The sequence below is a fragment of the Petaurus breviceps genome, unplaced genomic scaffold, assembly GCF_028583685.1.
Source record: "Petaurus breviceps papuanus isolate PSGF00001 unplaced genomic scaffold, PetGlider_PUasm1.0 90784, whole genome shotgun sequence".
Classification (NCBI taxonomy): Eukaryota; Metazoa; Chordata; class Mammalia; order Diprotodontia; family Petauridae; genus Petaurus; species Petaurus breviceps.
In genome coordinates this window covers 5,621,340-5,642,899 of record NW_027187345.1, presented here as the reverse complement: position 1 = coordinate 5,642,899, position 21,560 = coordinate 5,621,340, and the positions used below count along the sequence as shown (strand labels likewise).

The 21,560-nt window shown below is 35.1% G+C and overlaps 1 protein-coding gene across 3 annotated transcripts in view; it reads left to right on the top strand.

Moving 5' to 3' along the window:
• The window catches only part of MYCT1 (MYC target 1), a 151,851-nt gene that overhangs the window by 115,288 nt on the left and 15,003 nt on the right, over positions 1-21,560 (top strand). For all 3 annotated transcript variants that reach the window (XM_069069643.1, XM_069069645.1, XM_069069642.1), the window contains exons 2-3: positions 11,206-11,299; positions 12,387-12,457. In XM_069069643.1, the coding sequence (XP_068925744.1) occupies positions 12,432-12,457 (26 nt within the window). In that variant the 5' untranslated portion in view covers positions 11,206-11,299; positions 12,387-12,431. The remainder of the gene's footprint in view (positions 1-11,205; positions 11,300-12,386; positions 12,458-21,560) is intronic.

Here is a 21,560-nt window from a genome sequence, read left to right as displayed (position 1 = left end):
AAGAAAGAAAGAAAGAAAGAAAGAAAGAAAGAAAGAAAGAAAGAAAGAAAGAAAGAAAGAAAGAAAGAAAGAAAGAAAGAAAGGAGGGAGGGAGGGAGGGAAGGAAGGAAGGAAGGAAGGAAGGAAGGAAGGAAGGAAGGAAGGAAGGAAGGAAGGAAGGAAGGAAGGAAGGAAGGACAGGAGGGAGGGAGGGAGGAAGGGGGAACAGGGGAAGGGGGAAGGAAGAAAAGAAGGAAGAAAGGAAGGAAGGAAAGAAGGGAGGGAGGAAGACAAGGAAGGAAGAAAGGAAGGAAAGAAGGGAGGGAGGAAGAAAAGGAAGGAAGAAAGGAAGGAAGAGAAAAAAGAAAAAGAAAGAAGAAAACTATAAATTGTGAATGAATTTAATTATTTTCAATAAAAACAAAAATGATGAAAGCATAAAAAATGTTCAAATGGAAGGAAATGGTTATTATGTTTAAATACACACATATGTGTTCACTATTGATTGATTGATTCATTCATTCAACAAACCTTTATTTAGGGTAAATATGTACCAAGGACTGTGCTAAGCCGTAGGGAAACAATAAAAAAGGAATATATTTCAAAAGAGCTACAATTGTGTTTTGTTAGGTTGTCTGTAACTGATCTGTGTAAACAGAGTCAGCAAATTCATTATAACTTGTGTTAGCTGAACTGTTTGGAACTAAACTGTTAAGGAACTGAACTAGTTAAGAACTAAGACTGGATGGACTTGGAGGTGGTGAGAGTCTGGGCAGAAGCAAGGTCAGCATTTCAGCATATAAAGGTGGGATTCTCAGTGGTATCAATATTAACTTTTTCAGCTTTATTTTAAGAATATATAATTATCAGCATACTATCTCAAGGATTCAAAGGATAGGAAAGAGGAAGAGGGAAACTTCTGTTCTTCAGGATGACAAATATTCAGCGTACATTAAAAAGGAAGAAGTTGCTTAAGAAGATCAAAGGAATGAAAAATCAGCTGAAATGAGGTCAAGTTATCCAGAGAGCAAATCAAATCACCAATATTCAAGTGCAGTAGAACAAGGATGATAGAGGAACCATCCAGTTGAAACCTGTATTAAATATGTAGAACAAAATACTCTTACCTACCAATGATACTATAATGAGGATAAACAACACAGAGAATAGACATAGAAGGGAATGATAACTGCTTATATCAGGAGAGGTCTCTAATTAAAGAATTATAGTATAATAGATTTAGAACTAGAAGCATCTTTAGAGATTAGCACCATCCAATTAATTCATGGATAAAGAACTGAGACCCTAGGGAGTTAAATGTCTGAAGTCAGAGAATCTGGGTTCAAGCTCTGACTTTGTTTCTGCTTCTTACTAGCTATGTTACATTTTGCAAATCATTGAATCTCTCTGGGTCTCAGTGTCCTCATCTGTAACATGAAAGTTAAAAGTAACAAGTCACCTGACTACAAACCCAATGCTCTTTCCAGCACATCAGTTTTTCAAAGTGTAGTCTGGGGACCCCTAAGGATCCCTGAGATGCTTTTGGGGGGGGGTTGCAAGGTCAAAACTATTTTGTTATGTTATTAAGACATTTAAATTCCAATTCGGTGAATATTGATAGATATAGACCACATAAACAAAAGTTCTTTCAGGAGTTCTTACAAATTTTTTAAAAAGTATAAATGGGTCCTAACACCAAAAAGCATGAAACCTGCTACCCAATGCAATGTTGTTATGATGGGATCCAGAGGGAAAATGGAATATGAATTTTATATAAACTTAACTATAGGTACCCAGTGTTATGTGAGTTAATTAAAATTCTAAGAGAAACTCAGGTTTACTCAAAGGTAGTGTTACCCATATATATAAGGCCACCTTTCATACCTTATCACTTGAAATATATTCACACTCACCTAGAACCTATTGTTTTCTATGTAATTCATTTTCAATTCTTCAGAAACTGTTGTACTTCATATCTTATATACATCTTTTTTTTAAGTACAATATTGATACTTAAAAATATGGGGTTTTGGGGTGGCCAGGTAGCACAGCGAGTAAGAGCAGCGGCCCCAGTGTCAGGATGACCTGGGGATCGAATCCGGGCTCAGACACTTAGCACCACACCCAGAAATAACTGGCTGTGTAACCTTGAGCAAGTTACTTAACCCCGATTGCTTAAAAAAAAAAAATACGGGCTCCTTTCCCCCAACATGGCACTGAAGGCGAAGAAGGAAGCTGTTGTGTCCCCCAAGACAGAAGCCAAGTCCAAGGCCTTGAAGGCCAAGAAGGCAGTGCTGAAGGGTGTCCATAGCCACAAAAAGAAGAAGACCTGAACATCCCCCACCTTCCGGCGACCCAAGACACTGAGACTTCGAAGGCAGCCCAAATACCCTCGGAAGAGTGCCCCTCGCATAAACAAGCTCGATCACTATGCCATCATTAAGTTTCTCTTGACCACCGAGTCTGCTATGAAGAATATTGAGGACAACAACACCCTGGTCTTCATTGTGGACGTCAAGGCCAACAAGCATCAGATCAAGCAGGCCATAAAGAAGCTGTATGACATTGATGTGGCCAAGGTCAACACACTGATCCGGCCCGATGAAGAGAAGAAGGCCTATGTCCGTCTTGCTCCAGACTATGATGCTTTAGATGTTACCAACAAAATTGGAATCATCTAACTTGCTGTGTCCCCATTCCACCTACGATAAAAATAAAGTTTTCCAGAATATTTAAAAAAAAATACGGGGTTTTGATTCCAGAAAAATTTGGAGTTCATTAAAGGAGCTCTGAAATTTAGCCTGCCTAATTTTGGGTGCAACTCATTGTCCATTATACTTTTTCCTGGGAGAAATATCCATCCTGTATGTTCAGTCTCTGAGAAAGACATTTACAAAGGACAATAAGTCAGTTTCTAAACACTTTAAAAGATTAGATGAAGGATATAGGTATATGTATATACTGATAGCATCTTTTGATTTCTATTTAACTGCTAATCATAATCTGGATAATAAACATTCTTCATCCACTTGTCTTTTCTTGTGAGGCTGGTTAGAAGAGACTTTTTTGAGTACTTATTCATCTCTTCAGAAGGCTGCAAAGTTGTAGCATTTTACATAATAAATGAAATGCTGACTATAAGCAGGAAAATATAGAGAACCTCAATATCCTTAGAGACTCTTTCAGCTTATAGTCTGCATTAGCTCTCTTCCATCCAGTCAAGGGATTCTCTTCATGTTAAAGAAAAAAGTTACCAAATTATAAGCTTTTGGTGTGAAAGCAAAGGATATGTCAAGAACACATCCAAAACTACAATAAAACTACCTGAATACTCCTTTATCCTACACTGGAATATGCCAAATGATAGGTAAGGTCCATTCAGGGCTAGTCAAATATTCTCAGACTACCTACTGAAATAAGTGTCTTCTGAGAACTAGAGCCATTTGTAAATGCACAATTCTTGGATAAGTAGATGCCACATACTTTTGAATCGTGAATAATCTTTAGGTAAGAATTGACACAGGGAATGTGACTGGATCAAAGAATATAATGGGGTGATGGAAGGAGTTAAGAAGTCTGGAAAGATAGGGGAGGGCTAGGGTATGAAGGCTTTGAATGCCAAAAGATTTTGTATTTAGCCTGGACATGATATGGAGCTACTGTTGTTTATTGATGGGGGTGGGTAGTGGGTGACATTGTCTGACCTATATTAAAGAATAACATTCTGGGGATAGTTGGAAGTAGTACATAGACAATGGCCTCAAAGTACAGAAGATCTGGGTTCAAGTCTCACCTCTGACACATAATAGCATTTAGTATAGAATCTGGCATATAGTAGGCACTTAAATAGTATCTGGCACATGCTATATAAATGCTTATTTCCTACCTTCCTTCTCTTCTTTCCTGTTGCAAACCATAAGAAATGGTTATTCCCCACAAAATTTGCCATATATTTTTACCCCAGAAATTAATTCTTCCTCAGTGAACCCTTGAATTTACTCCATTCCCATATCTGTATCTTTAGAACCTCAGTATCAGAATCAGATCCTCAGTAGAAATTCCTTTCTTTGCTTCTTTTGGAGGATAAACTTTTAAACAACATAGCAAACAACAACAAGAAGAACAATAACCCATAAAAATACAGTTCTACCTTTCTTTACTGTCATTTTGAAAATAAATGCCCCATGCACAAAAAGCTTCCAATTTTCCTTTCCTGGCTTCTTCTACTTGATCTTAGTTGAATGATTTTCCTATTATTGGCTAAGATTATTTATTGAAGAACAAAATCTTCACTCTTATCTCCTGCAACATGTCTACCACAGAAGCTATTAAGGAAAATGCTGTCTTTTTGTTGTTGTATTAACCAAACTCTGGGTTTCAGATGTATAGATGACTCCCAGTAAGAAACCGCCTTTACTAAACCAGTTAGTGGATCTGTATTTGCCTTGCAATGTAAATTCTAAATGCTTTTTACAAATATTCTCATTTGATCCTTACAACAACCTTGCAAGATAGGTGCTTTTATCACCCCATTTTAGAGTTGAGGAAACTTAGGCAAGCAGAGGTTAAGTGACTTGCCTCGAGTCACACAGGCAGTAAGTGTCTGAGACTAGAATATGAACTCAGATCTTCCTGACTCCAGGTCCATATTCCATCTTTTATGCTACCTTGTTGCCTCAAAAGAAAGACAGGGTTAGACATATATCCTGGATATTAACAGAGTTAATTATGGAAGATTTAAAGAAAATAGGAGCAAGATTCCGTGGCCTAAAATTCTTCATGATCAAGAGATATGGAAAGTTTTTGAGAATGAAATTCTAAAGTTATAAAGAAAATTATTCTGATTAGGAAAAAAGAAGAGTTATCTAAAGATACAGATATGGGAATGGAGTAAATTCAAGGGTTCACTGAGGTATAAAATGAAACATGTATAGAAGATGAAGGTAAGATCATCTGATATTAAATGAATTTGTTTTCATTTTTTACAACCAATGAGTAAGCAAGTGAGTCAATAGGAATTATCAAGGACTTTCAATGTGATAGGAACTGTGCTAAGAGCTAGAGATACAAAGAAAGACAAAAATACAATTCCTGCTTTCATTCTAATGGTAGATACAAGGTTCAAAAAACAATACAGATAATATATTTTTAAAGATGTGTATATCTATGTACACATATACGCACATATGTACAGCATAAATAATTAACAATAATAATATTGTACCTACTATGTGATAGGCACTATGCTAACTAAGCACTTTGCAATTATTATCTTATTTGATCCTCAAAATAACCTTGGAAGGTGTGTGCTACTATTATGATTTGTAGAGATGAAAAAAAATGAGGCAAACAGGGGTTAAGTGACTTCCCCAGGGTCACATGGCTAGTAAATATCTGAGACTGTATTTGAATTTATGTCATCCTGATTTCAGGCACAATAGTATAATCCATTGAGCCACCTAGCTGCCTCGTATCAAGGCAAAACAGAAAGAAGCATTTCAGTGCCTATTATTTGTCAGACACTGTGATAAGAACTTGACATTTGGTCCTCACAACAAGCCTGAGAGTTATTACTTTCCCCATTTTACCACTGAGGAAACTGAGGCAGTCAAAGAGAGGTTAAATGATTCGGGTCACACAAATAGTAAGTGTCTGCGGTCAGATTTGAACTCAAGTCTTCCTGTCTGCAGAGCCAGATCTATTCACTGTGCTATTTGCCTCTTAGCTAATGAAAGGTAATACCAGAGAGAGGGCCCCTACTGCAGAAAGTTAAATTATATTTGAATCTTGAAGGAAGTCAGGAAAGCCAGGATGCAAAGGTGAGGAGGTAGAACATTTCAGGTATAGAGGACTGAGAAATGAAGGAGTAAAGAGATGGAGGGCTATGTGAGGGACAGTAAATAGGTGAGTGTAGTTAGATTTCAGAAGATGTGGAGGAGAATAAATTATTTTTAAAAACTGGAAAGATAGGAAAGAGTCAAGTTCTGAAGGACTTTAAATACCAAGCAGAGGTTTTTTCATATATGATCTTGGAGGTAAAAGAGATTCAGAACAGTTTATTGAGCAGGCAGATAATATGGGCATCCTCCTTATTTCTAATTCTTTTTGACAACAATAACTTCAGAAAGGTTAATTGACTTGTCAATAGCTATAGAACAGCCAAGTAAGAGAAGTAGAATTCAAATCCATGAATCTCCTCATTACAAATTCAGTGGTATCATGTAACCAAAGAAGTTTCTTTATATAATCTTTCAATCCATCAACTAGACAATTCAAAAGCACATAGATGGTAGGTGGAGAATTGTGCATGAGGAACATCAGATAGACCCAGTGTGGATAGCCCAAAGAATAAGTGAAGGGGAGAGATATTGAACAAATCTAGAAACGATGCATGGATATAGATAGTGAAAACCTCTCCATTTCCTTCACTAATAAAATTGTTGCTTGTTTCTTCACAATTTCTATCTTGATATCTTCCCAAAAATTTTGGCTTGATTTACCCTGAATTTTAGGTCATGGCATTTCTTTTATGTCATGATCTTCCTTTCACTCAGTTTTTTCTTTCTTTCCCTCAAACTTTTCTTTCTTTGTTTCTTTCTGAGGAAGCTCCTAGGTGGGGACTTTGGAAATTGCAGGAAGTAGCAAAAGGCAGTGAAGAGCGACAAGTAGTGTCAAACACTGTGGCACCCCAGGACCCAGAGCCTGCCAGGCCAGACTCAGGCTCCACAGTCTCTAACACAATGTCCTGAAATGGCAGATAAGTTCGGGAAAATCTAGTACTCTTTGTCTCAATAATGGGGACTGGGGGGTGCAGGGGTCTAATTCCAGGAGATGGATGTGAACATAAGAATAAACCATCCAAAAGCACAATAGGTGGGTGGGGTGGAGATGGGGTCAGAGCTTGACTGGAAGCTTGTATTATAAATGAGGAGGAAAAGCAATATTCTAAAAGTCAAAAGAGATAGACTTAGCATCAAGAAAAATTTATCCTGAAAAACAATAAAGTTCTAAAGGGGGAAATGTAGCATTAATGAAATAGAAGACTCAAATATTTCTGATGATAAGGCTCCAGAAATGAATAGGAACTTTGAAAAACAAACATGAATTCAAAAAAAATCTAGAAATGTATATTTACTTGAGCCATTAAAAGGAACTGTATGATGATACAGGGTTGACACTTTAATAAGGGAGAAGAGACGAGCATCCCTTCAAAATCTTAATGTCTTCAAAGTCTGTGGTGGGAATTAAATAAGAAAAAGAAAGATCAGTTAAAATATATATTTATACACATACATGTACATATATATATTCATATACATATATTAGTAAAGAAAGAAGGGAGAAAGGGGGGTGGAGTTGCTAATTCTCATAGCTAGCAATAGTTCTTTCTCTGTCCATTTAAACAATCAATATTTTCATCTATCGTGAGGATCACCCTACATTTTTCACTTAAGATTTTATTTTTATGGCACTGTTTATTTTCTGTCTCCAATGGTTCAAATCCCATTTGAAAGCTGTGTTTCTTCATACCCATGTTTTAGCACTTTTTGTTAAGCCAAAGTACTTTTCCTTTAAGCACCAAAATGTGCATCTACAGTGATAGCAATATTTTTAATCTTTTTGTAATTGATTAGTCTCTTCTTTTATGTGAACAACCACCACCACCACCTAAAACCTTTTCTGTCCCTCTTAGCACTAAATTAACAGAGCAGTGCCTTAAAGGGTCCATATAACATACAATGATGTGGACATTCTCTCCCCTGATGCATATCAAAAACCTGTGTCTCAGCAAATAATCTTTATGAATTGCTTTGGTTAAAACAAATTATCAGTATCCGAGTTAAGAGCTTTTCCAAACCAAGAACATTTGTCCTTATATGGCAGTACAACTCTGGTCCTGTACTTGAAACCTTTTCAGTATGTCAGAGCTTGTTAGAAATTATATCATAGCATAATTTTCAAGGCCTAAAAGTCATTTCCTTATCACAATGAGGAAATCAGAACTGTCCTTTAATTGAAATTATATAATTCTGATGGAACATTATCTTTGTAAACTACAAGTACTCAGTACAGTCTTATACCCTTTTCGCCTTCAGAAGATGTTCAATGTTGCCCAAACTATATATCTTTCACAAAGGTAGCTCATAACCCTTTTACACCTTTATTGGTGGATTTCTTAAGTTTCTGTCTCCCCCCTCCCCAAAAAATTATCTTTTGATAACCTTCTCATGATGAAAAATTGAGCTAGTCCTAAAACCCTTATGGAAACCTTTCTGACTTGTTCACAGTCTGCTGCATAGCCCTCAATTACCCAGCTTTGCCTCTCTACCTTTTTAGTGTATATATTCACAATTTTAACATAATTGATAATCTATTATATATTTTATGCATCACTTTAAGATTTTTACAGCATTGTCCTTCCAACAATTCCATGAAAAAGGTATTCTCTATATCAAGGCATGTCAACAATTGCTTTGTACGTTGCTGGTATGTTATGAAGCATTGAAACATTAAACAACTTGTCCTGGGTTATAGTCTGGATACGACAAACAAAGGACTTCATCTCAGGTCTTACTAACTCCAAGACCAGTTTTGCATCTGCTCCACAATTCTGTCTTTTATGGAAGTATGAGTAATCACATTAGCTACTTTAAAAAATCTCTCAATATCAGCAACACTGAAAACATGAGAAAATGAAATACAGCAGTAGTTTTTTGAATTATGATCTTAAGGTTTAATTCTCTTCTTAGTTAATGACTAGCTAAATTTATTTATTGATATATAAGCACTTCATTAATTATTCTGGCTTTTGTACTTTCTGATTTAAATTTGAGATGCAATAGAGTTAATGTTTCATGAATTCAGGAAGTGTTTCTTATTTTTTAAAAGCTCATATCACCTCCATTAACATAGTGTTCTAAATAGTGTAGGTGTATGAGAAAGGTTTAAAAATATAATTAGAATAAAATATTACAACTCTCAAAAACAAGATATCACACAGTTTTATGATTTTCCTATAATAGAAGACAAATGAAAATCTGCTTCCCTCATTAGTATGAGGAAGGGGTCATGGCTGCAGTCATGGTCTTCAGTGATCTTCCAGCCCAAGCATATAAAATCTGATACTGTTGCCATTTCTTCTCTCTCTGTTTGCCAGGAAGTGGTAGGACCAGTTTCTAAGACCTTAGAGTTTTAAAAAAAATTTTAATCTTCAAACTAGCTTTTATACTCTTCTCTTTCAACCCTTTCAAGAAGCTTCTTAATTCTTCTGCATTTTCTGCCATCAGAGTGATATCATCTATATGTGTGGGTCAGACACTTCTAGGTAGTAATGGTAATATGATACAAAGATAATCAAGAAATCATGTTGAGTCTCAGATAACTTATAGTTTAGTTGGGAAGATGGTACACATAAACAAATAAAAATAACAATGTTGAATGAGACCAGTACTAGAAGAAAACTCCTAATTGTGACAATACAGCGGATGCAGAGATTGATTCTGGCTAGTAAGATCAGGGGACTTTTATGGAGGAGCTGGAATTTCAGCTGGACTTTAAATAATGGATAGGGTTTCAAAAGCTAACATGGCAAAAGGGACTTCCTTTTTGGAAAGAGAGCAATATAATCAAAGTCAAAGGTAGGAAAACAGTGCATGTTTGAAAAAAACTCTTACCTGCAGTATGGGGGAAGATCACTTTTGGCACCACAAAACATTCTGAGAAAACTGGTCTTATGATAATGTTTTGGTAGTGTCACTGTTACAGAACATCGCTGGTGTATATATGTACTATTGGATGATCTTTGTCAATATTCTTCATTCATTGTGTTTGAGAAGAGGCTTGCCCATGGTTGTCTGTTCCTGTTTTCCTTTTGGTTCTGAGTGGCCCTGGCTATTAACACACTGAAAAGGACAATTAGTGGGGTTTGTCTAGTGTCTCTGTACTCTCCAGGTGTTTATCTGGAGGCTCTGACTGGAACCTATATACAAGAGCTGAAAACTGAAGGAACACTATATCTTCTCCATGTTACTCATTAGCATATAATCCCTTATAACAGAGAGCCTAAACCTTAACTATCAGGCATATTTATATGGTTTCTATTTTAAAAAAATATTGTTGAAGCCATGAATATGATTGATATTAACTTTGAAGAATACAATTCATCCTTGTTTCTACTGTCTTTCATTTATGTGTAATATAGTTGTCATCTGTTCTATTTTCCATTAACATAAATTCCCACCTTAATTTTCTGATAACAACACAACCCAGCACAGGTCCAGTTTGTACCATTTCCATATCCCTGTCCTTGTCCCTACCATCCTAAACTTGTCCTTATTTTCTCAGCCCAGTTCCTTGAAAAAGCTATCTACTCTTGGTGTCTTTACTTTCTCTATTCTAAATTTCTTTTGAATCCTTTGCAATATCATTTATGACTTCATTAAACAACTGAAATTATCATTTCCAAAGCTAATAATGAGCTCTTAACTGCTAAATACAACAAACTTTTCTTTTCTCTGTGTGTGTATTTTATTAGCCATGTCAAAAACTGCATGCCTCATATTGTGATTTGAGTCTATTATTTCTCCTTTTTAAAATTTCTTAACAAGAAATGTGCTTCAATATCAATTTTCTGGAGTCATGATTCACCACTACATTGTTTTGTAAACCTTTCAAAGTTGTTTTTCTTTACAAGTTTCTTTTGATAATTAATCAAGTTCAAAAGCATATGGATGGAAAATAGAACATTCTGGATGAGGAATGTCAAATAGTCTAGTTTGAATGTAATAAAAAGTGAATGAAAAAGAATAATGTGTAATAAATCTTGAAAGAAACTATATGGTGAAGGTCTGCCCATTTACTTTATTGATTCAATTGTTTTATTTGTGTCTTCAGAATTTCTTCTTAAGACGTCTCCAAACTTTTAAGATAAACTAACACTCTAGAATTTTAGGTCATAGAATTCTCTCTCATGTTTGCAAGATTTGTTACATAAGATGAGACTTTCATAACAGCTTCAGCATCATTTGGACATTCCAAGATTACTAATTATTTCCTGCAGAGTGCTGTTCTAGGATGTTAAGTCTAAGACTTTATATTTCTTTAAAATATATGTATAGTGAAGAGGAATCAAGGAGTCAGATTTAGGGGTCAGGAGGGACTGCTGTCCCCAGAACTAAGCTCAAGATCCAGTTCAGTGAACAGATGAAGTCTTTTACGAATTCACAGGAATTCGCTGCACAGGAAGACTCTGAACATTCACTGTCATTTTATCTTTGCAAGAGGAGCACATCTTACTATTGAGAAGACATTACATATCAGGGTAAGTAGGAACTCTATATATTTTTGTCTTTGTAACTTGCTACTGGTTATACAGATTTTTCTCTCTCTAGCAAGAAGTTTTCAACAGTGCTTTTTAACTACATAAGCAATAATAAGAAATAATGTTTCTTAGGTTACTTCATTAATATAGAAATGCTTCTCTTCTGTGGGTTACTTTTTAATCATTCTATGGATTTTTAATTATTTTATACTACTTTCTTCTTCACTCAGTTTGTTAACTGTTTTATGGTTTCTCTTGTTTCCAGAATGAGTTCTGTCTTACAGAACTTCTTGTTCAGTGGTTTTAATAAGATTTTAATATATGTCTTTTTCCAGACACTGAGGCATTTATTTTACAAGGCAGTAATTAGGTTTTTTTCCTTTATTTGTGGTTTTAAATATTTAATTTTTTATAATCTTATTAAAAAGATTTGTTTTTAGAAACTTTCAGAGACATGTTAAGAGAATATATATATATATATATATATATATTCTTTCTCTTTTCTAAAGAAATACATACTTGTATCTATACTCTTTAATGAAAAATTGGTATGATTTTTCATTATCAAGCATTTTGGGTGTTCAACTTTAGGTTGACTGTTCCGAGCAATCTTTTTACGTTTCAGCAACATTTTGTCTTTACAGCTCTGTCTCTTTCTATAACTTTCTCAACTTTATGAGATAATTAAGATAAGAACTAGATGAAACCTCAATTATCCATTAGTACTTTTATTGGAATGCTTCCCTTTAGTTAGAAAAGCAATTCAATTTGATTGCTTACAGATGACTGTTCAAAATTGGGGGAGGTGTCTCTTAGATTCACATACCTTTCTTTGAAATGCCAACATATAGTACATGAATGTGTGAAAGTCATATGTGGTATGTTACATATTGTTGGCAGCTAATTTTTATCCAAAGAGATGAAGGAAATCAGAAGAAATACTTTCTATAGTTTGATTCTGTAACTATGATGCAGTTTTAACTTTTTCTCTATGATAATAGTTGTTTATTTTGAACCTGACATAAAACTACAAATTTCTGTGGTCCCTGAAGGTGATCTAAACCAGCTTCTTTCACATTTGTTTCAGATACACAGAGATGAATGGCAAAAGTAGCTCTCACCTCCTTCACAAATGGTTGGAACATATTCTTCAATAAAGTAAGTTTGTTGTAGTAGTTGTTTGTTCTTGAGAAGTTGCCATCTCTCTCCTAAATCTTCTGAGGAGTAGATGAGTAGTTGCAATCTGCCAACTACTTTAAATAAGAGTGATTTGAAATGAGTCATCTTTATTTGGTTATCTTTGATGATGTGAGGTGTTTTCTCATTTTATTTCCCAATTAAATCCATAGTGCAAATGATTAGAAAGGTATCCTTGAATTAATTTCCATGGCATTGGCCAAAGCAATTGGACTATGGGTAAGTTGGAAAACATCTCCAAAAAATTGTAAGGGAAGCTTTGCCTTTTTTCTTTCATTACTGGGTCTCATAATAGCAAACTTTTTCTTTTTTGTCATCATTTCTGTGGTGCATCTGAATGACATTTATATTCTAGTTACTTTCTTCTGGATTGCAGTTGGCAGAAATTTTCAGGAAATGTTACAGAGATCAATACTGGTTTTATAAAGATTTCATCTTTTGGCACTTCGGCTGATGTCCATGTTCTGATATTGTATAAAACAAAAAACATCAATGCACATAATATCATTGTGCACATATAAATAAATTGACTCAAATCTCTAAATCATAAATTATTAAGTAATTGATTTATTATGAATGACTTTAAAAATACATCACAAATAGTAGAAACCATTTGAAATATGATTTGATTTTATTCATAAACATTTATTTATTCTATCCTTAATGATGGATGCCATACTTCAGAGTTTAAAAAATTTTGAGTCTGGAGGTCAAATAAAAGGAATATCTTTTATGAAGCAACTTCATGCTAAACCTCAAAAAGGAAAAAAAATTCCATCTAAATCTCCCTTTCCAGGTTTATAGATAAAATCCTTTGCCAATCTCTATAATCCTTCCTTATTCTCTACTCAAGTCATATTTTTACTTTGTTTAGAGAAAATTGCTCTATAATCAGGAGTACTCACTCTCTGTAAGGTAGTCAGCTAAACTGGCTCCTGTATTCTCTGAAAGTTGCCTAGAAAGCAACCAAATCTGAGACAGAGCAAAGGCAGACAGCAGAACATTCTGGAGAATGCAAGTTGAAAAGTTACCCCCTTCTTGGCCAAGTCACAATCCTGAACACCACACTTCTTGGGGCTACATTTCCATGCAGGTTGCTGCATTATTACACATATTAAGAATTCTGGGAAGACTGACACTTTCCTTGTTTTGAATGGCTAAATAGGGTTGTGTTATTTACATAATTGGCTCTTTCAAACCAGGCTCCTAATTTTCATTTTTAGAAAACTGATTTTTGCTTTTTGGATTATTTTTTTTGCCCTTGAATACAAATTGTGCATCTTTCTTTTTTGCACATCCTTTGAATCTCTTTGTTGTATAACCTTATATACTTATAGTAAAATTGTTCCCATTCACAAATATAGAAGTCAAGTACATACAAAATGCAATGACTGCAAGAAACAACATTGGAGGTTGTCAAAATCTTCGTACAAATGCTGAGATGATGTCTGTATTCATGTTGCTGGTCTATTTAAGGACATGCATGAATAGTCACAGATATTTATAATGATAAATACTGAGCCTACTTTTCCTAGCAGAGTGTGGAAGGAAACTGGTCAGAAGGATAGCTCCTTTCTGCCTCTTTTAATTTTCCCCTAGGTTTAAGCACAAAAAATACAGGAATAAATGCACTGTGCCCTACTGGAAAGTTGGAGGAGGAATGGGGGAAGATATGGGAAAGAGCAGATTGGGGGAGGGGATATTCAGTGGGATCGCTATAGTAGGGGGAAAATGGGGAGAAAATTTGTAACTCAAAATCTTGTGGCAATGAATGAGGTAAACTAAAAAATAAAAAAGAGAAAGAAAAAAGAAAATACAAGAATAAGGTTGTGTTTTAGGTGGAAAACTTAAGCACACATCAAATTCTCACCAATAACCAATAAAGGGGGAACAAAGTTGTCATAGCTATAGAGTTACTATTTTACCTTGGACAAATCTTAGATGAAATCTTTTAGGAGATTCCTGGTTTTGAAAAGTGCCACAGAAGAATCTGACTGTATATTGATAGATAGATAGATTGATTGATTGATAGATAGATGGATAGATAGATAGATAAAGATTTATAGATATGTTGACAAACATATCAGCTTGTTGTAAACTATCACATTAAAAATGTTTCTATAGATTTTGCTGCCTTGAAATGGGAAAACTAAGCATCTTGGAATCATTTTATTGACTTAGTAAATGTAATGAGTGTCTTTCTTGCTTGCAAAAAATACAAGCATAATTTACATATCTATCTTATCTCTTCAGCATATCGATTATACATCCACTCTGACTACAGAATTTTTACCATATATGTATAAATGACTTTTTAAAGAAAAGTCTTTAAAATCTACAGAAACATTTTTAATGTGGTAGTTTACAGTAACCTCATTGAACTTTTTGTTTTTGCTTTTTGGAGGTCAATTGGGGTTAAGTGACTTGCCTAGGGTCACACGGCTAGTTTTTTGTGTTAAGTGTCTGAGGTGGGATCTGAACCCAGGTCCTCCTGAGTCCAGGGCCGGTGCTTTATTCACTGCACCACCTAGTCGCCCTCATTGTATTTTCAAAAGGTAGTGGAAGCCATTTTATATGTCCTGCCTATGCTAAAAATTTTCTACTTTATTTACATATATGCTGGAACTTTTTAATCTGATATGGTTTCTCTACCTCATTATAGTTAGCATGATTATCTACAATGAGTTGACTTAAACTAAGGTGTTTTCCTTTTTAATGAAATGAGTGTATTTCTCAAAAAATATTTAAAATTTTTTAAGAATGCTTGAAAGAAATCTATGATAAGTAAGTCTATGAAAGAAACAACTTCAGTATTAAAACCAAAATAAATATACAGTATAGTGAAAGGTATGATTCATTTGTTACTCATGTACTAAAAGTGATAGTTACATTGTAAATTTTATTTTAGGGATCTTTACTTAAATTTTGCCTTCAAATCATGAATACCCCATGGCCTCATAAGCTTTGTGTATCTTTTCTTTCAATAAATGTCCTGAAAAAAAAGAGGTACACATGAGGATCTATTGTCCCATAATCCCTGACTTTTCAGAATGCTGATGAGAAACAAACAAATCCCAAACATTTATCTTTCACTTTCAGAATGGTGACAAGAAAAAGGGTGCCGCAAGAGTCACTTACAGACTATTCTTAATTTTTATCAAGGAACTACATATCTGTATATCATATCTCAAGGTGGAAAGTGCTACACAAAACCATTACTATATCTAGGATTATTCCGACAAAAAAGAAACTAGTATATTCTGCCATGTTCATAGAACTTAATCTATTTTTTTTTTATGTTCCAAGCCTGACAAATCTACTTCCATTAGAGTATCATTAGAACCCACCCACATTTCTTTTTAGAATTTCCAAAACATGAATATGCATTTGAATAGATTCATTTTTTTTATTTAGGGGCTTAATTCTACTTATGTAACTCTCCTTAGGGTCTCTGTCTAGAGAGGTATGCAGTAACAATGGGACAAGCCTGTTGCTTTTCAGGAAAAAAAAAAAAACCTTTTCTCCATGGGCATTCAGCATGTCTCTGATGACATCAATAGTTTCATAAGAAGGTAGATTCAGAGACTCAATTATTTTTTTTCAAAATGAATTTAACTAATGAAATGTAGACAATAAAGACATTTAATTATCAATGTAAATATTTTCTGTGGGTTTGATTCAATGAACTGACTTAGCCTTGGGTCTCTAGGTACCAGTGCCACTGCCATCTTTGAAAAGTACACTCAGAAAAGTATAGCTCTTTAGAGAATTGACTAAAAAGTAGTAGTTGTGTGAAATAAAACAGAATCACACATAAATCTTCACTTGTTAATTAAACAGTGGCTACCACAACCAATAAATATGGATAAAAATAGTAGAGGCTAAATAATTAATACTAGTTTCTGCCATTAAATATGTAGTTTCACCAGTGATGGTGAATTGGACCCATTACATCCTTTGGTTTCATTGTATTTTACACTTATCAATCCATGAATATTTAGCATTTAACACCAATCATGTTCAAGGTGTCTTGCTTGGGATAGAAAAAATGGAAAAGGTACTATTTCTACATTTATGGAACATTCTAGTTCTAAGAAATATTTATATGAAATGATAATGGCTAATACAAGGTCCTACAAATAGGGTCAAATAAAAGATGCAGACCATAAAGCTACCACAGCCTACCACAGGCTAAAGGAGAGGAAGAAGAAATCACTTTGGGCTAGGTGATAAAGGGAGATTTTATAGAAAAAAAAATAAGATTTGATTTGAACCTCAAAATTTTATACAGGATGGGGGAATGGAGAAATTATGAAAAGGAAATAACATGAACCATATGGGAGGTTTGAAGCATATTTCATGAATGAATCAATCCAATCTAACAAAAATGGAATGTATCCATCTAGAGAATTAGCATGAGATGAACTGGCAAAGTTAAGGTGATTGGGACATGATTTGAGAAGAACTTGAATACTCAAATAAGGAGTTTTGGCCTTATTCTGTAGACAGGATATGAAAAAGCCATTTTGAGCAATAAGGTGGTATGATAAAACTAGTGTTTTAGGAAGATGACATAGGAGCAACGTGAAAAAATGAATCAGAAAGGGGGAATGACTTGAACCACAGACCAATAATGATGCTGATGAAATAGTATATTATAGACATAAAAGCATATGTACCTAATTTCTGTGGTGACAAGTGGATGAAAAGGAAGAGCAATAGATAGGAGAGGTACTACGAAGGAAGAAAGAGTAGGGCTTGGCAACTAATGAGATGTTGAGGATGATGTAAATACAACTGTAAATAGATTCTGAAGAGGTAAGAAATATTTTTATGTCCTCTTTTCAATACCCATTACTGTATTACTGCAAAAATACCATGTTTTATGCAAGGAAAACAAGGGACCTGGCTTTTGGCAGGATGAAGACTCCAAAGCTGGCCATGGCATAGAATAGTCACAGTCGATCATTTCATAATAGGACTCTCCATGAAAGGTGCAATAACTAAAACAATCAACAATTTGAGGAAAGTGAGACAAAGGAATCAGTACCAGGCTCGTGATATAACTGGTATGAGGAAATTCCAAAGGAGGACCATTCCTTCTATAAACACAGTCCCTGTCAGCCCCTTTTCTGCAACTTAAAGTCTTGAAGAATGTATTAGAGGAAGAAAAAGGAAGTCACTAGTGCAGAGTCGCATAACTAGCATATGTAAGAAGCAGTACATGAACCTAGGTCTTCATGGTTCCAAGTCCACCTCCATGTCCATAGCACCATAGTACTTCTCATGATACAAATGTCTTGTCAAATGGAATAATGATATTACAGGGCTAGGAAAAGGATAGTCAGCTTCATATCCTGGAATGACCTTAGTTTCAATATCTTAAGAAAACCCATATTGATTGACTAGAAGGTACAAGTATCCTTTAGAACCTGTGGGAGATCTAAAACAATAACTAGGGAAAGGAGCTAGCATCTATGACTCAGAAACTACCTTGTGGGTTAACAGTCAGGTTCCCAGCTACGTGAATAAGGAAGTTATTAACTTGTAGTTATAATATATGAGAGCAAAGGAGTTATCCAGGGAAGATCTTAGTAAAATAAGGAATGAGGAAAGAGTGAATAAAAATTCCTCCTGACTTCTAGGTCATGTGACTTGACATTTTATCTGATCCTGACAACTTCTCAAACCTCTCCATAATGGGAAATATCCACCAAACATAAAACAATATCAGCTGTCACCATGCTCTAGGATACCAGGAACCAAAAGGAAGGTTAACAAAAACCCATGAGATAATAATTACCTTGAGTTCAGTTAGCATTTCTCTCCCATTCCTACTCACCACACTACCAGCAGCAAGGCTTCACGAGTCAACTTGATCCATGCATTTACATCAAAACCCAACCTCAGATCCTAGTCTTCTAGCCTGTCTAGCCCTTTGGAGATCCATAATCAATTCAGTGGAAAATTTCTGGGGCCTTCATGGAAAGGTTCATAGCAATACTCTGTTCCAAAAAAAAAGTTCTCTATATTTTTGAGAGTGGAAGAATAGGGGAAACAGATAAGGACAAATATCTGAACTTGAATTAGAGATCAACCCCACACCAATGCCCCTTTTCCCAGAACCTAGGATATCTAAACTCTAACCCAGAGAAATCAACCCTGGTTATAGTGCTCTGTATTCCTGGGTCAGAGAACTGACAAATTGATGGAATGGGGCAGGACACAGTGTGTGTGTGAGGGCATGGAAAGATTGTATGGCACTCCAGTAGGCCTAAGGAAAGAGTCCAGCTTCCAGTTTGGATTAATTCTGTCCTGTTAGAAGTCACTGGAGGCAGACACATCACTTGGGAAAGTATGAATTACCCAGTGTGGGAGGAGGCAGAGATGTTCTAAAATCCAATTCCCAAGGAACCCACCACAGTGTGGGGGAGCAGGTCAGAAAGTGCGCAATAGGGAAAAATAATAAGAAAAAAGAAAATACAAAGACCTCAAATATAAGCAAATAAATCACAGAGAAAATGTCAACAGCAGAAGGAAACAAGATTCTATGAATAAATACTACTAAAACAAATATGACTCAACACTGAATGAGACGGAGGACCCTGTGGAACTTGAGAAGCCAACATACTCTTCCTAAGTAGATTTGAAGAAAAATGATAATTCTGAAAACAGAATTTATTGACCTGTACAGCAGAAATAATTATTCAAATAGAAAAACTTGAGTCAGGAATGACAAGTTGGACCAGATAAACAAATAGCCAGATAAACAAAAAAGAGGACACCATATTAAGAATGTGAATACACAGAAGGAATGATAACATCAAAGGGGAAAAAAAGCAACAAAAGCAACCATGCAATTGAAGTAAAACATCAATCTTGAAGACTGGATGCGTTGATGAAGTCTAACAATTATAAGTTTCCCAGGAGAACACAAGTGAAAAAAAATGCTAAACACCATAATGTAAGAAAAAGAACTTCTGAACACAGAAAATTGAAATGCCAATCAAAATAATACATAGATCACCTCAAAAAAACCCCAATCCTGATTTCCATAGCTAAGAAACATTGCCTAAATTTAATAATTTATAAATAATAAATTGTGCAAGTGATCAGGGGAAAGCCCTCCAAATATGCAGGAAAGGAAATTCAACTAATACAAGACTATTCCATACACTTTAGAAAATGCAGGAGAAAATGGAATTATGTCTTCTGAAGAGCAATGGAACTCAAGTTGCAGCCAGGGTGACCTACTCTAAAATCTGAGCTTAATCATAGAAAGATGGATATTCAAGAACAAAAAGGTGTTTGAAACATTCCTAGAAAGAAAACCGGAAGAGAAGAGATTATATGTTTCTTGAACATCCTACACAACAGAAGTGCAGGAAGGGTGAATGAATGCAGGAGCTAAGGATAGCAACATTAACAGACTAACAAGAGAGATCAGTAAGAGATTTCTTTCAAAATATATATGAGGTGCTGCTAGGTGGCGCAGTGAATAGAGCACTGACCTTGGAGTCAGGAGGACCTGAGTTCAAATTTGAACACAACACAAAAACTAGCTGTGTGACTTTGGGCAAGTCACAACCCCAACTGCCTTCCAAAAAGCAAATACACACACACACACACACACACACATAAGGATAGAAGGGCAAAGATTAAAGTGAGGTGGGGATAAGAGTGGAAAGGCCTAAGGCATTATGGATGGAATTTTGTGATACTCCACATACTTTTGAATCAATAGTCTTGGGGGGAACTACATTACAAAATAGTAAGATACATAAAAAAGGGAGAGAACAACTGACAAGAGAGGAGAGTGAAGGATGTGTCTTGGTCAAACTGAGTCCTTGCAATGAGGGAAAGGGGATCTCTTTGGGTTTTTTTTTTGTTTTGTTTTTTTATGAAGAGAGAAGCCTAAAAGGAAATGTTTGAGGAGGAAGGGGAAGGGATTGAAAAGTGAAGGGGAGGAGAAATAGGCTTTATTTAGATAGCGGGGATGGGTTCTACTTTTGAATGCTCCTATGGGTAAAAAGGGACATCCTAAAAAGGAAGATGGAGTTCATGTGCTATGTATTGTCTGTGGCAATTTGGTCCTTAAAAATCTGCATTTTTCAAGTTTTAATATTTATTCTTCTGTATCAATACTGTGTTAATAGTTCATGAATATTAAATATACATAAATGGAGTAACTATATTCTAAAACTAAAGATGCCTGTAACAACCATGTTACTAGGGGGAAAGAAATGTTCAGAAAAAGAAGAAAACCAATAAGTTCACTTGGAGATAATGTGATTCAAGTGTTTGGATAAAAAGTAAAACAACAACACAAACCCCTCCAGATTTTCTCCAGAGAAAGTAGTCATTATGCAATTTTCAGAAAACCACTTTTCTCCATCAAAGGGTATTTAAAACCCCCATTCCAAATATTTAGAAAAAAATTTCCAGCTACCAGGATACCATTAAGTCGCAATCAGAAGAGAAGTCAGAAGAGAAAGGATGTCTCTAGCTATATCTTGCTGCATAGTATCTTTAAATATCAGTTGATCAGTAAAAACCATTGGTGTACCAGAAGTACTATTAAGGGTAAGAAAGGGACAGGATTGAAAACATTATCTGTCTGTGAGAGGGATTTCATGGACAGGAAATTTTCTAACCAGTACATAAATTCCAGGACATATCTCTTCCTCTTTCTTTTTCCAATGTTAAAATAAATGATTTTTTAAAGAAGCCTACAAGTAGATACAGTCACCATAGGAAGTTATAAAGTAAGGAACATACACACACACACATAATCACACACACAACCATTCATCAAAATAATGCTATTCAGTCAATGGCATTCCAAGAGGCTAGAAAACCTGTTAACTTTGAAAGCCCTAGAAAAATAATGCACTTGTTTATAAATCACATACTTATAAGACCAAACTTTGAATCATTTTTTCTTTCCTTCTCCTCCTCTTTCTCCTCCTCCTCCTCCTCCTCCTCTTCTTCTTCTTCTTCTTCTTCTTCTTCTTCTTCTTCTTCTTCTTCTTCTTCTTCTTCTTCTTCTTCTTCTTCTTCTTCT